The sequence below is a fragment of the Caloenas nicobarica genome, chromosome 12, assembly GCF_036013445.1.
Source record: "Caloenas nicobarica isolate bCalNic1 chromosome 12, bCalNic1.hap1, whole genome shotgun sequence".
Taxonomy (NCBI): Eukaryota; Metazoa; Chordata; class Aves; order Columbiformes; family Columbidae; genus Caloenas; species Caloenas nicobarica.
This window is the reverse complement of record NC_088256.1, coordinates 22,760,770-22,776,163: the sequence shown is the minus strand read 5'-3', so window position 1 is coordinate 22,776,163 and position 15,394 is coordinate 22,760,770. Positions and strand designations below refer to the sequence as shown.

The following is a 15,394-nucleotide window of genomic DNA, read 5'->3' as shown; positions in this document are numbered from 1 at the left end:
TCACTCCTCAGCCATCAGCACAACTTTTACTCAATCACTGTTCTTCAGCAACCTTGCTGTCTGTGCAACGTAAGAACGGCTTGCAATTGAAAGCTAATCAAGGACCAAAAGCTAATTCTGAACATTTGCACAGACAAATTTAGCCCCTCCGTGATCTCTTCCTCTCTGCACACACTCAGGTGTGAGAGCGGCTCTGGAATACATGTGTGATGCTGGGAAGAGCTTGGCGCTGCCATGGAAAGCAGCAAAGTCTCTGGTCAGAACGCACTCACAGCCCCTACCTCTCCTCAGCTGCACCGGTGCTTGGAGCCTGGGTTTCAGGACAAACTGACACTGTTTTTCCTTTGGGAGCTGATCAAGGAAGGATGTCTCTGTCCCATCAGCCAGGAGGGTATTGTTGTTGGTTCCTTGTTGCTGGTCAGCAGACTCCCGCAGACAGCTCAATGCAATGCTGAAAGGGTGCTCGTGCCCTGTTGAACAAAGAGGAGCGTAAAGAGCAAGCGGAGATGCAGAGCTATGTGAAAACAGCTCCAGATCTGAGCAGGAGGAAGCAGCCACATCCAATGGCTCCCACTGCAGCTGGGCCTCTAAGAAATGCTGCTCAAAGCCTGCATGATCATTGCTTTACAAATAAATCCATCCAATTAAATCTGGCCAGCCACTCTTCAGCAGCAGCTCTCCAGAACATTATGCAACAAAGCACTGTTAAATGGGTTTAAGCCCTTATTCTTAGGCTTATGGGCCCCCCTGCACTAACAAAATACTGTGAGCATTGCTCTGGGCAGGAGTTACTTACTATGACAGTCTTGTATGTATTGGACAGATACAAAAAGGAAGCATGTGCCACGATGACTTGGAAAACACCAATAAATACCCGCAAATAAACATGTGCAGTCTAATGAGCTTTACTACAAGAACATGGGTTTTGGAGCAAGATCTTTTTAATAAAGCAACATGCATAAAATTTCTTGGAGAGCCTGGGGATGTATTTGTTGGTTTATCACTGAAAACAACAACGCAGAGTTAATGCAGAGATTACTAAGCAGTATGTTATAGGGCAGAACAGGCTGAACAACGGCCACACATTGATACATCTGTCCGAGAAGCAAGCAGCAGTTTAAATGCATCTAACGTCTTTGGTTTAGACGCTGGGTAAATCAGTGTAATTCCTTGCTTCCTCCCTGGCCAGATCTCCGTGACGGGCTCCTTGGCACAAGTACATGATGTTTGCCAGGACTGTCAGCAGCGAGGCCACGACGCTGAGCCTGCCTGCGAGGAGGGGATGCTGCAAGGCTGGGCAGGGGGGTGACCAGCCCCCCAGCATGTCGCCCTGTAACCCATACCAGCAGCCACAAGGTGGGACTGGGCTCTGAGCCATGTCCTACCCTTGCAGCACATCTGCGGCATAGAAAGAACTTCTTAGGCCAGTCTAAAAATCTCCTTTTTATTTGGAGCATCTGCTGAGAAGCATCATGGGCTCTCATCCAGAAATGCACAGATTTGCTTGGCAAACGGAGATAAGTGTGCAGATCTTCAAAGATGTCACCATGTGTTGATTAAACATGGATGCTGAGATCATAAGAGCCAAGTGACAGCTCACATCAGCTTGATGTCACATCTCACATCAGCAACAGTCACCCTACAACTGCTTTTTTAAGTTAAAAGTACGATGTTTGAGATATCTCCTGCCACATACACCAGTGTCATTTATCACTTGTTCCCGTGGTGCTAGAATCGAGGGAAAACAGGAGAGCTCTTACCAATGAGTGGGTAAGCAGGGTCATCTTTTCCTGAGATCACCCAGAGGTGGTGTTCACTTGTCTTGCCCTGGCAGTTGAGGAACAGAGAAGAGAAGAGAAAAACCGTGGGTGAAAGGGCCAGAGTGAGGGTCCGGGAGGCTGCGACCCACTCAGACCACGGCAGATCCCGCAGACCATGCAGCTGCCACTTACAGGAAGGCCGAGCTGTAGAAGGGTCTTCTTCATCACGCTCTCCGCAGTTTCCACGTTGGACACATTGACTGCGGTAGTCTAGAAAGGAAAACAGAGAAAATACAGGAAGCTAATAAGAAAACACGAAGTTTGGTTGCAGTTTCTTGTAGCTTGAAAATCTGGGGAAAATGTCACTCATCTGTCTATTTACAGTCTTTACTGAATGTTCATGGTTAGAAAAGTTGTTCTAATTGGAACTATGCTGGAATAATTGTTAAGGGTGATGGCTATACCTTGTGAAAACTGTTCTCCTCTACTTCTATCATGGATTTATTATACCATGCAAAGATTTTGTCCATTAGAAATCACAGGAATCTGGTGTTCAGATGCTGTGTTTGATCGGTATTTGACTGACAGTAGTGCCATTGTCACTCCAAAGGGTGAAAATGGCACAATGCCAACAAACCTCGAGTGTCCATCCCCAGGAGGTAAATGTGACCCACCAAGCTTGGCATGAAGCCTAGAAATGTGTGCTATTAATATGAAGACACCAGGACACAGTCCAGTAAATTAATTCAGGAGAACACACCAGTGACTCTTTCATGATTGATATCCTCAACTTACTGCCCTGAAAATAGGAACGACTGGGCACTCAACCACAAACCATCACCAGTTATGAAGTGAAGCAGAAGAAAAAGAGAAAAGAAGTCAGAGGCCAAGAATAATCTTAAGAATCCACTGCTCTTTGGTAGGGGTCTGGCTACCTCCTGATTTCCCAAATGAAACCCGTCTGAGTGGGCTGCCGGTGGGAAGGACACAGCTGCCCAGATGTGCACCCTCTGAATTTCGAACAGGGACAGCAGCCCCACAGCCCGGCCCTCCCGCCCCCACCCCACAGCCCCCGCAGCGCTGCTGTCATGAGCAGGTTCTCAGCTCTACTTACAGATGAACTGTTGTCAGCATCCAGCACAAGGATCTGAAGGGTCAGATTCTTCACGTACTCATTCTGTTTTACCTCACTGATATGCCTGGAAGTCAAATAAAAGGGGAGGGAATATAATTTCCCAACCAAACTTGAGAAGGACCGTAAGATTTGGACCCAAGAGGTCCAGGAGACCTGCTCCTTGGCGCTATAATAAATACAGACTCATCATGACAGTAGCAATACCATGCAGTGTTCATAGTGTGGTCATAATCTCCTACTGGCTTCTTTATCTTTCTTGAGGCCCCAGACTAGCAAAACCCCAGACGACAGTACTTTAATGCAGATAGACGTGTCTAGTGTAACACCTTCCAGCATCCTTGGGATCATTGCTGTTCTCCACAAATCAAGAGATTTCTTCCCCTCTCTGTACCTATATAAACATTTCTGCCTGGATGTTAGTGGAAGCAACATATAAAACACAACATGAAAAAGAAACAACTGTAGCTTCTAGATGCCAGGAAATACGAACTCTAGTTCGAATCAAAAAAACATGTGAAGAATCAGAAACACTGAACACTTGTGACATTTCCACAGTGATCAGCAAAGTCAGCCTCCCGTTCCAAGGGAAAAGGTGCTCCAACCGTGTTATCGTGTTATCCCCTCAAGGATTTAATCTTTTCTGGACTGTCAACAAGAGGCTTCTACATTCAGGTTTCAAAGGCGGATTTTTCAAACAGTAGCTGGACACTTATGTGCTGAAAATCAGAGGGCAACTTGACACCCAGCATGAGAAACTTCCCTGAGGACTGTAGAGGAACTGCCCAGAGGAGGATGGAAGGAGGGTCACTTACCATAGCAACGCTGACAGCCATCGCTCCTTCACGTCAGCGGAGCTGGAGAGAAAAAGGGAGGCAGATCATCAAACAAGTGACGAGTGGGGAACAGCCTTTGGAAACTCTACCCAGTTTCATTTATATATAGCTGTAAGTCAAAGTTCCTTCCTGCAAAGCCCTGGAACAAAAGCACAGTCCCTTCCTGCTTCTGTCCTATTTTAACTAATAACAAAAATAATAATAACAAAAAAATCCCAGCAACAAACTGGACTACATTTCCTGCCCAGGCTGCTGAGTGTGGAGATAAGGGACAAATATCTTTCTGTGATGTTGGAGTTAACGCATCTTGTGGGCCCCTATTATTTTTGCAGTGACCTTTAATTGCTATTTTCTTTCTCCTATTATTTCCTTCCCAATGTCTGTCGTTCCAAGAAGCTTCTGCTGCCAACATGGGTTACTCAGTGACGTGAAGGAAATGGAACTGCTGTTGAGTTTGGACTAAGATACAAACAGCAGCTCGCATGTCAGAACATGGCCAGCAATGCATCTGGCATTTTTCACTGACAACCAAGCTGCCCTTCCTAACAAAAAATTCACAAACTAGGGCCGATCTCCTAGGGAAACGGCTGCTGGCAGGTGCCGAAACAACACGCTTGTAGGTGATACGATGGCACAAGCTGGTTTGCTACGGTGGATTTGGTTGTGATGCTCCAGGATGGTCTGCAGAGTCAGCCCTTGCTATAACAACGCCTGCAAGGGTTGGTCCTCTGAAAGGCTCTCAGGGACCAACCTGCAGATATACTCTAAGATGACTGTGTCCCAGTATCCAGGTTTTTACCACACTGCCTATGTGAGTGGAAGTCTCTGCTCAGTGGGGAGAAGGTCTGCAGTAAAGTTCACAGCCCCGTAGCCTCAGTCATTGTTTTGCTGACACATGGGAGACTCGGGCAGCTGCCAGGCTGCAGAGGGAGGTGTGGTGTCTGCTGAGATACCTGAAGGTGACAACATAGTTGGTGGTAGGCCAGCCAATGACAAACGAATTCTCAGGAGCCATCTTCTTCTCTGTCACTTCACCGAGACAGGTGCCAGTCCACACTTCGCTCAGAGGCACCTGCTTTTTCAGCTTCAGGCTGGAGGAGGATCTGCAATTCACATAATGGATTTCTTAGGCCAGATCCCAACATCTAGACCTCCGGAGTCTGGTCATGCCACCTTCCAGTCATGCAGATGCAGTAACAGCAACAAGCCCCCGAGAACTAAATGTTTGGGCAAGTGGAGGCACCACAGGGAAGTTTTGCAAAGGGATTTTGGGGTGGTGGCTGCGGTGGGACAGCTGTGGTGTAGGGCAATGTGATTCATTAGAGCCACATGCAGGTAGATGGTGATTTAGGCTAATATGCTGTCTATGCTAATAACTGAGGTCACCTAAGCTCTTAATTTATGAGTGGCAGAAGTAGCCAGACCAGGAGTCAGCCTTCTGTCCTTACTGCCTCTTGCCTTCATGCTATTTCTTCAAGAAGCCACATAAGGGAAAGGGTGAGACCAATTAGACAACCTTTTCCTTCAGGAAAATTGAGTGAAACATTAATACCACGAAGAATTTCTGGAGGTGGAAGGGGGAGATGAAACATTTGTGGAGCAGCACTGTTTTGCGGCCTGCTCCACAACCAGCTCAGAGCCCAGCGTCAACAGCACAGACTGGGGAGAAGGAGTGAGTGTGAATTCCTCTTACTTGGACTTGGCGATGACCAGCACATCACTGAACAAGATCAGGTGTCTCTCCTGGGTCTGCAGGCCCACGGTCAGCTGTACGCGCTCGTCCAGGATGAACGTGGAGCCCGGGCTGCTGAACACCCCGCTGGGCAGCCCGTTGTCCGGATGAGAGGAGGAAAGGCCAGCTTCCCTGGAGAGGGAAGAAAGATCATAAGATCTGTCAGAAGCTTTTCTCACCAGGGTCCACCATGGGACACAGGTGACTGTTGTGGAACAGCCCAACAGCCCACGCTCCTCCCAGCACTGCCCCTATTGCTCTCAATTATGAACTGCGTTTGCCTGCCTCTGCCCAATTAATTTTACCAGCCTGAGGCAGATGGAAAATTGCCTAAATGCCTGCACCAAATCTGGGGAGGTTAAGCTGCTGAAACATCCATTTTTAAGTCATTTCTCACTCAGGTAAAACACTTATTTCCTGCACATGCGTGTGAGCTATGACTCAAAAGAACAGGCAAACCCATGGCTTGTGGCAGGGCTCAGTGTGGGGAGGGATGGAAACTGCTGCCCGTGTTCACATCTGCACTGAACTGCTTGTCAGCGCAAGGGCTGCAGCACAAGGACAACGAACGGTGTGTACTCACCTACCTCCAGCCATTTGATGCTGCTCTGCCTGCCTGCACTCCAGCATCTTGTTTCTGCTGAGGCAGATACAGCTGCTGACCATTTCCAAAAAACCCCGACGGTTTCTGCATGTTGACTGTAGCCAACACGCCGTCATCGGGGCTGAAGCAGATCCTTTCTCTGTGCTCTCCCCAGCTGGAAGAGCTCTGCCAAGTGCTGATCGCCCCCTCGCCTCCCCATGCCCTCCCAGCACCTGCTCAGGCTGCTCCTGGCTCTGGTCCCAGCAGGTCCCACAGTCGTCGCCAGGCTCTGCAGGCAGGATCGTGCTGAATGAACAAGCAATAGCTCTTTGCTGAGCCTTGTTCAGAGACCGTGTTTGTGTGCCTGATCCTGACTGAACTAGCTAACCTCTGAGACATGGCCTTGGATTTATGTATATAGAAACTATCACAAATCCTACTGTCTCTACACATAGACAAAAATATGTATTATGCCTGCAGGCAGGACGCATGTGGAATAGATCCTTACCTTCCCTCCACCCCTCAACAACAACACCCTAGTCTAAGGGCAGTCTCTACACAAGCAGATGAAAAAACATACGGCCTTTAAGGGTAGTATTTTTTGCATTGCTCGTCTAACTCAGTTTCTGCTGGCCTCATAATTTGGCCCCTCCAGTTTCACAGGAGTGAGGTTAAAGATAGCCATTAGCTGCTTTTCAAAATCATCCCCAGCTCCAGGAACACATGCACTCCTGCAAACAGAAATTCCCTCTTCCCTCTTTACAACTCCACAGCCACCACCAAGTGAATCCTTGGCTTATGCATCTGTTACCTCTACAAGTGAGAAGCTATATCATCTTTGAACTCGGTAGGAAAGGCTTTCCATGTGCATCAGTTGAGCAGTGGGATCCACACCACCACCCATCTCAGCAGTGGATTTCCTAAGGCTGGAGGAGTTACACAGCTTTGTAAACACAATGACAGGATAAAAAAAGAAATCTCCCCAATACTCTGGTGGCCTAAGCAAAGATGGCATCGTACCAGATCCCTCCATAGCAATCCATCACAAGGAACGTTTAAAGCTTCTCTCCCTCATGAGGATATTCTCCAGCCAAATAAAGTCAAGAATTTGTTTCTCTTCTTTACTTTTTTTTAGTGCAATTTAGAAGTGGGTAGAGCGAATGACAAAGAAGCCACATGACTTGGTCAGAAGACAACCAAATGAAAATCAGTCCTGCCCTTTATTTTGAATGATCCCGCGAGACTGATCCCACACAGTTGTTTCAGAAATGTGGGATGTACTATGCATCAGTTATCTACAGTGTGATAAAAGGGGTATTCTTCAGGAGGGTTGGTCAGGATCAAACTGTCAATCAGTTCAGCTGTATCATCTCTTTCTTACAAAGAAAAAAAAATCAAACTAAACAAATCCCTCAGGAACGGTTATTTATAAGATTGATATCAGTGAGCTGAACGGCACAAGTGTCAGAGCTGGTTTATCCAGCCAGATCGATAGGGAAACCACCCTACAGAACCTCACACACAGCTCCTGGGACCTGGCATTACTCAGGTGCCTCTGCACTGTGTGGTATTGTCCAGGTGTATTTATACTTGTATATAACAGGTTATCAAATATATAGACCTAATATTACCTGCATAGAAAATAACCAGCTGGCCTTGCATGGTGGGTGACCTGAGCTGGCTGCCAGACCCCCACCCAGCCACTCTCTCAATTCCTCTCAACAGGACAGAGGGAGAAAATAAGATAGGAAACAAGACAAATCCTGCCCTGCTCCCCATTGGCGGGCAGGTGTCTGGCCTCTGCGGGAAGCAGCTCCTCAGCATGTATCGCAGCTGCTTGGGAAGGCAAATGCCACAACGTGAATGTCCTCCCGTCTCCTCCTTTCCCTCAGCTTTTATTGCTGAGCATGATGCCATGCCAGTAAAAAAGAAACTGTTCCATACCTGTCCACAATCAAATTGCCCTTGACATCCTTAAATGAATTTGAAAACCAGTTTGATTTCAGTCTGTATAGGCAGAAAGGTGGAAAAAAAAGGAGTCAGAAAGGTATTTCCTCTACCTGGAATGGTACTTTGACTTGCCGAGAGCTTTAGTAATGGCAGAAGGGGTGGATCGTCTTCTTTGGACTATGGGCTTCATCTTCTGCAAGACAAAAGGACATTCCAGTCAGCCTGGCCCCCTCGGGAGCAGATCTGCTCACTGCACTCTGCAAGTTCACTTTTTGTCTAGTTAATGCTCACGAAACCTTAGCACTGAGAGCCCTGATCTGTGCTTTCAGACACCTCCCTCCCCTTCCTTATTATTAAAACACTGGTCAACTCTCACATTTATGTAGGACACTTAAAACTTTCCTAACTTGAAATGCTTCCAGTTTTCACAGCCAAAATTCAAAGTAATGACATGAAATTAAGCACAGAAAAATCCACAGGCGGAAGGTCAGGAAAAACTTCCTAACATTCATGCCATAGAATAGTTTGTTAAGGAAAGGTACAGAAATCCAATTTAAAACTGGACTGGACAAAGCCATGACCAGCATATAATACTGTAGGGAGCATATTTAGAGATTCAGCAAATAGACTGTTACTGGGCCCCTCTCCTGGTAGTGTCACCCCAAGACACTTGTATCTTTTTTAACAGCCACAGCCACAGAGTCTTGTGTGACACAGAAATGAGGTAACTGTAATGGTGAGACTTGTCAGTTAGATGCGATAACCATCCAGGACGACATATACACGTGAAGGTCATGGGTCCCTTTTTATTTGCTGAATGAATTTTGTGCTGGAGAAAGACGACAGGTTTTAGCCTGGGAGAGAAATCCGTACACCAATGGCTCTTGCTTAGTAAGTGTGGAAAAATCTGTCCCACAGCTCATTTCTAATTTCAGCATTTGCCTGTATTAGAGCTCTAAGTACTGGGAAATTTAGAGTATGCTGAGAATTATTTATCTTTTGACTTCTGAAGGTATCAAAACATGGAATATCCTAGGAATAAAAGAAACCAGGATTGCTGGTTGAAGAGAGGTCCTCCAGAGGAAGCATGTTCCTTTTATTAACCGTATACTTTTCAAACTCTGTGCTGAATTCAGAAATCTTCATTGCTTATGAGCTCATTAGTCCCATCTCTGAGTTCATGACACTATTACAGCTCAGTACCTTATAACCACATTAACATGACATTCTTATGATGTTAGAGGAAGGTATTATCCTCATTTCACTGATGGAAAGGCCAAGAACAAAGTGATTACAGTGAATTTGGGTGCCTGGTGCTCAACACGGGGGACTCGATTTTTCTGAGCGGCCAGGAAGGTTGGCTGATGGCTGCTCTCCAGTGCAAAGTTGGAGGGGGATTGCAAGCACAATTTAATAAAGTAACTTCCTAACATGAATACTCAGCTTTGCAATGTCAGTAGTGCTCTCTAAGTAGATTCCTTGTGTACATGTTTATATGGTCTCTTCCAACCAAAATGATACTATGATTCTACGCAGACAGTGACAGATGGTGATTTCTCCCTTTCCCTGATACGACCTTGCCAGGCAAAGATTTGTCTTCGGAAGTTTCACAGAGAGAACTAAATAAAAATAACATCAGCTCAAAAATGTTTGTTTTAAAAAAATAGAGTCCCTACCAAAACGGAACATCTGGCTTTCAGAGGTGCCTTAATAGGATAAAATGTTCCTACAAAACATAGCACAGCAAAGCATCAGTCACGCCATATCCCAGAGCAGGAAGAATATAAATGATGTTTCCTTAAGAGGCTGCAGGACAAGGACAGAATCTCCTACCACCTTGAGGGTTCTTCCAGTGCCACGTGGAATGTGCTCCAACTCCTGCATGTCTCTAGGGAGACAGTTCTATGGTTTCGTTGCAAAAGCCCTTCCCATCTCACCGCACAGCAGAAGCACCACAGGTCCGTGTGTCGGGCAGGAGCTCTCTCGTGCAGGGCTTGGCCATCCCCGGTACTGCAGCATCGGGCAGCCTGGCCCACGAGCATCGCCTGGGGACCGCGGGGGACCTCACCATGCCCCCCGCGCTGGAGCGGGCAGCGCTCCTGCTGGGAGCCAGCTCTGCTCACATTAACCAGGCACTGGAACCGGAGACCAGCCAGAGGGACGTGGCTCACCTCTGCTGTTCTGATGCCATGGAAACAGATCCTCGTTTACCCAACAGACCCTGAAAGTGCTGGAGCACTTGCAGCACTCTGGACCGTTTGTGCATTACTCATCTCAGAGCTGCCAGTTTTAGCTGAGTATTTCTTGGCACTGGGGAGGCTGCGAGCCTAATGCCCCTCATTCCAAACCCATGTATGGCCTACACTATCAGCACAGCTAGGCAGCACGAGTGGGATTTTTCCCCCCACACTGACCTCTGTGCTTGAGTGTTATTCTTCAGATAGTTAAGGTGGGATGGAATTGAAAAATAACGACATCTGCTTAGAACAGGGTGGATTTTCCTTCTGTCAACAGCTGGTCAAAGCTTGCGATGTCTGTGGCACTGGAATGCTGCTATTTGGTTTAGTCCACATTCAGAAATGAAATTTTTTCTAATGGCGCAATTTTTCTGCAAAAATAGAGTGAAATATTTGTTTCAGAAACATTGGTACACTGTGTCTTCAAAACCACCAGGTGCTTTCTTTGACCCCAGCATCTGCCGCAAGGCGACCAGAGCCCTGCGCTCTGCTCGCAGCAGCGGACGCTGCCCACTCAGACTCATCCCCATCACACCATGTACAGCAGCACGAGCTGTCACTCACGAGCTGCTGATGCTGCCAAAGCCTGTCGGTTATGATGGCATCCACCGGAGACCCCGATGCTGCCAGACCAAAGCTGGGAGGCAAACACAGCCCGGGAGCTGGTTGGCCTGGCCACCTGCAAGGCCAGGGCTGCCTGGATGCAGGACCACCCACACGGTGAGGTGTGACAGATCTGCGGGACTTTGAATTTCTGGGTTAATCCATACGATAGGGCTGCTGCACAGCTGCTGAGCATGGGGCTGGGTGGGTAACCTGGCACAAATTGAGGACATTTTCCAATGGAAACGTGCCTGGCAGGAAGCTTTAAGATCCCATGTGGTGGGAAGATTTCCTTCAGAGCCCTCCCTTCATTTTACTGGAAGGCTCTTCCAAAGCACTGTGTTTAAATAAAATGTTTGTTTTCAATTCATCTGCACTTTTCAGGGACAAAAGACACTGCATTAGGTATGTCATCACTGAGAGACTGAAAACCCCGTCTGAAAATAAGCAGCAGCGTAGAAATAGTAGAATGAAGCTCTGCAGAGCCTCTGCCAAGAAATGGGGCTAGCTCACACGTTTAAGCTGGTCTGGTATGGCCACACCGCCCTGCAGTCCGCAGTGGGATCGTCCTTCACAAGGACCGAATACAGCAGAACACCAGCCAGCTCTCCTGCCTCCCCCGCGCTCCTGTGGGGACAAGGACCACGGCCACCTCTTCCTGCTCCCAGTGCTCCTGGCCGTCACCTCCTGTCACTCTTTCATGAGGAATATCTGGCTGTCAGTGTCATTCTCCCCAAGTTAGACGAACAGTCCAATTTCTAGCTGTGAAGGTGATGAAAGGGTATCATATACTCTTTTAAATATATATATATGTTTTTATAAACATGGACTCTGAGTCAATTCCACGCTGACATTTGGATCACTTAGGGAGGCTTATGTTACTAAAGGTACAGTCAGAGTCAGTAAAACATGGGCCACAATGTCTTTGATTATTTGGAGCATCACAGATTGTCCAGAGCCAATAACGCCAATATTATTCCCATTCTTGGGTATATCTCGTAAACACTCTCTTCCTACAAACACTCATCACAGTATCGGTGCTGTGCCAGAGCAGAGAGCTGATCACTGCTATTAACCAACCAAACCCATAAAGGCACATTTTTCAGTGGTCTACTGGAACAGAGCAAAAGTTGCTGTATAAATGTAGCACACGGTTATTTAGCTCTCAGGCAACATTCAAAAAAATACTTAAGAATACAGTTAAGAGAACAGAAACAATTAACCGATTGCTTGGGCTTGGATCCACCCATGTGAAAACAACTGCTGCTGCTCATCCATCCAATAATGAGTTTATGTTAGCAGCGGCATTCCTACAGAAGTATCTTAATGAGATAATGTGAGACGCTTTGCCTCCTGGTCCATTGTGTCTCCTGTCTGCGAGCACAGGATGCTCGTACACAGTGCTGTGTACGAATGCAGTTGCGTTTCTAGTTAGAAAACCCAAATTGAGAGACACAAAGAGAGGGGGAAATCGTTCAGTGCATAAAAGGAAATTGGGCATTAGGTTACATGAACTGAAAACAACCGGGCTTGCCATTTTACACTGGACCTGTTGCTTTTCCTGTGCAATTCAGAACTTTTCCTGGAACAATTTCACGGCATGTTAACTGTTTGAGGCAGACCTGTGTTAACCGGGGTCACTGGACCCCGGCAGCGCCGACCGGGCACCGACAGCAGAACACATGCTGCTGAGGACCGGCTGCTCCTGCCCTGTAGCCCATCCTGATGGGACAAACCACCACTCCCACAGCGGTTCCCCCAGCTGGTGACGCTCCGGCAGCACTTGCGGGGACCTGGGCTGCTGCCACCCCCAGCGCCGCCCCAGGTCCCCTGTCCCTGCTGGAACGGCAGTGGGGCAGCAGGGCCAGGGCTGCCCAGAGGCAGGCGGACTTGAGGGGCCACACACGACCCCAGCAGGCACAGCCTCCCCCCGGGGCCACCCCCAAAGCTGTTCTGTCCCCTACTCCTCACCCGGGTTTTCCCCAGTGCGGATGGTCTGAGCCCAGCTCAGACAGGGCTGCAGCACGCTGGGTTTGCACTGGTTTAGCCTTGGAATTAAACTTTCCCAGGCTGGGCTGTGAGCCCTGATCCCTGCGGGTTATCTGCTGTGGACAAGGGTGTTGGGATCACCCTTCCCAGCAGTGGGCTGAGGTGTCACAGCTGCCTGCCCTTACAGACCCCACAGGAACGTCCCCAGCCTCTGAGAGCTCCCTGCCACATCTGGGTGCAACCCACCAACAAGCTCAGACGCTATCGGTGGGGCAGGGTACAACCATCTTCCCGTCCTTACAGTGGCAGCAAGTGCCTCATTTTGAGAGGAAGCCAGACCAAAACAATGTACTTTGCCTCTAGGACTCTCCTCTAGGAGAGCCCCGCGCAGGGCAGCTGGTCTGCGCGCTCTGTCTCGGAGCAGTCGGGCTCTGCAGGCAAACTCCACACCTCTGCCAGATGTTCCATCGAGACAGCCAAGAGCAGCTGACGCAGACCAAGGCGTCCAGCGCGTGGTGCTCGCCCGCCAGCCGTGCTGCCAGGGCTCCCGTCCTAGGGGCAGGAAGGAGTTCGGCAGCTGTGGGAGCAGCTCCGCATGTGCTGCAACACCACCCTGATCCCCGTGAGCATCCCCGCGGCACTCCAGGCCTCCGTGGCTGCCCTAGAGATTTCGGGGCAGGTGAATAAGGGAAGAGAAGCAAACCCCGTCTGTCTAGAGGAATGTCCACGAGCAGGTGACAACTGAGGAGCTCTGCCAGGACCACGACTAGCTGCCAGAGGTGGCCTTAGCAAAGTGACTTTCTGCTTTTCTCTCTATATAACTGTTGTGCTTCACATGTCATTTTCCAGCTGATAGGCTCTAGAACACATTAATCTTTATTCAGCTGAGCCCTTCCTTACTCTTATTCCATATATCTCTACTCCAGCTTTGACGTGACTGTTTGGAAAATGGAACAACTGAGGCTCGGAATGAAGATTTAAGCAACACGCCTACAGCGATGCAGAAACGTAGTGGCAGAGCTAGGCTTGGAAGCCAGGTCTTCCTTCTGGAGAGGTCTAAGCTAGGTGTGCTTTCTCATCAAACCATAACGTATATTCCCCTGGAGTCACTGTTGTGACATTTTCATTGCAAAATCAAGACACAGTTTTTGCCTCAGGAGCTTATCCAAATGCACAGACCAACACCTGTGAGCAGACAGAATCAGAGCAGACCAGATCTCATGGAATACTATCAGGAATTCCTGATACCTAAACATCTGCTGTCTGAAGAAGCAGGTCCCTTTGCTATCATTGGGGCTACAAGAAGCTTTTCCACAACACGGGTGACTCACCCCACCCAACGAGCAGCAGCATTGACTGCTCACGCAGCCCAATTAACACTACACTAACTGCCCTCTGCCTCCTGCCACCAGGACACTCTGGCTGCCCATTCCATTTTCTGGCTAATGCAACCCTGTTCCAGTCCATTCGGCCTTGTTTTTCCAGATGTCTTCATGTTAGGTAAGGACATATGTGTCTGTACATTTATATTTTAATAGTTCGCACTACTTCACTTTGCATAGGGTACAAATGCAGTGCCTAGGAGAAAGGAAAAAAAGTGCAGTTGTTTTATGAGCTCTTTAGGGTGAATTTTGCCAGCACAGACATATGGTAAAGCATTAACATTTCCTTGCAAATGCTAGGGAGAATCTTTAGCTCTCCTGCCACCACTTTAACCCTTTGAATTCTTTAAGATCCGTAATTAGCCTCATTAATCAGAGGAGGAATTATAAAATAATGTTGGGTGGCCACAGCCCAGTATTCTATTTGTCCCTTCAGAGGGACAGGGCAGGGTTTAACGTGAACTCAGAGCTGAGAAACTTGGGTGTAAATATTTATCTGAGCTGTTTTACACAAGTTCATCTTCCTGTGTTGTTTCACTAATTGCTTCCCTCTCTCTCACTGCTAAACCATGGCTCCAACCAAACTCAAACATTTCTTAAAATATGCAGAGCCTGATGGCAGTAAATCAGTTTACAAGGACACACTTTGAAACATTTCCTTTTCCTTCCAAGAAATGGAACCCTGCTGGTTTATTTTAATGTGTCCCTTATAAGGGGGACTGGGAGAAACAATTCTCGACTGCCAAAGGCTGAGTGGGTTTTCCACTCGGAGGTGCCTGAGGATTAGTTTGACCCACACTGATCTGTTCCACGCCACTTTTTTCCCCTGCTCCTGCGAATTACTGTGCCTGCAGGGCCCGCCTTGCTCAGAGGGCACTGAGAGAGGATGTCCTGCCCAGCACGGAGGAGATGCTGGCTCACGAGAGCACCCCAGGTCTTTCTGAACAGCTGATGGAATGGCCCACGTTCTCAAATGACACTGGGCTGGACCCCAGCTCGGGACACCTGGCATTTGTCAAGGCTCGGGTCCATGTTTCTGGCTACTGAGCGCAGCCTTGCTGCACGGCACCGTCCTCCACCGCGAGCGTCCCCGCCTGGGATGAGCACAAGGGTTTGGTCCCTGACACAGCACTGCCTGGTGCCCTAAACCATGAAACTGTCACTGTCACTCACACTGCAGGACAGGCACC

The 15,394-nt window shown here is 48.3% G+C and overlaps 1 protein-coding gene across 3 annotated transcripts in view; it reads right to left on the bottom strand.

Moving 5' to 3' along the window:
* The window catches only part of LOC135993564 (rho GTPase-activating protein 20-like), a 30,443-nt gene that overhangs the window by 8,140 nt on the left and 6,909 nt on the right, over window positions 1-15,394 (bottom strand). For 2 of the 3 annotated variants that reach the window (XM_065643506.1, XM_065643508.1), the window contains exons 2-10: window positions 10,408-10,601; window positions 8,104-8,186; window positions 5,422-5,592; window positions 4,682-4,831; window positions 3,708-3,749; window positions 2,875-2,959; window positions 1,953-2,030; window positions 1,761-1,827; window positions 282-470 (exon numbers count right to left, since the gene is read on the bottom strand). In XM_065643506.1, the coding sequence (XP_065499578.1) occupies window positions 282-470; window positions 1,761-1,827; window positions 1,953-2,030; window positions 2,875-2,959; window positions 3,708-3,749; window positions 4,682-4,831; window positions 5,422-5,592; window positions 8,104-8,183 (862 nt within the window). In that variant the 5' untranslated portion in view covers window positions 8,184-8,186; window positions 10,408-10,601. The remainder of the gene's footprint in view (window positions 1-281; window positions 471-1,760; window positions 1,828-1,952; window positions 2,031-2,874; window positions 2,960-3,707; window positions 3,750-4,681; window positions 4,832-5,421; window positions 5,593-8,103; window positions 8,187-10,407; window positions 10,602-15,394) is intronic. The other variant, XM_065643507.1, reaches the window with a different exon arrangement.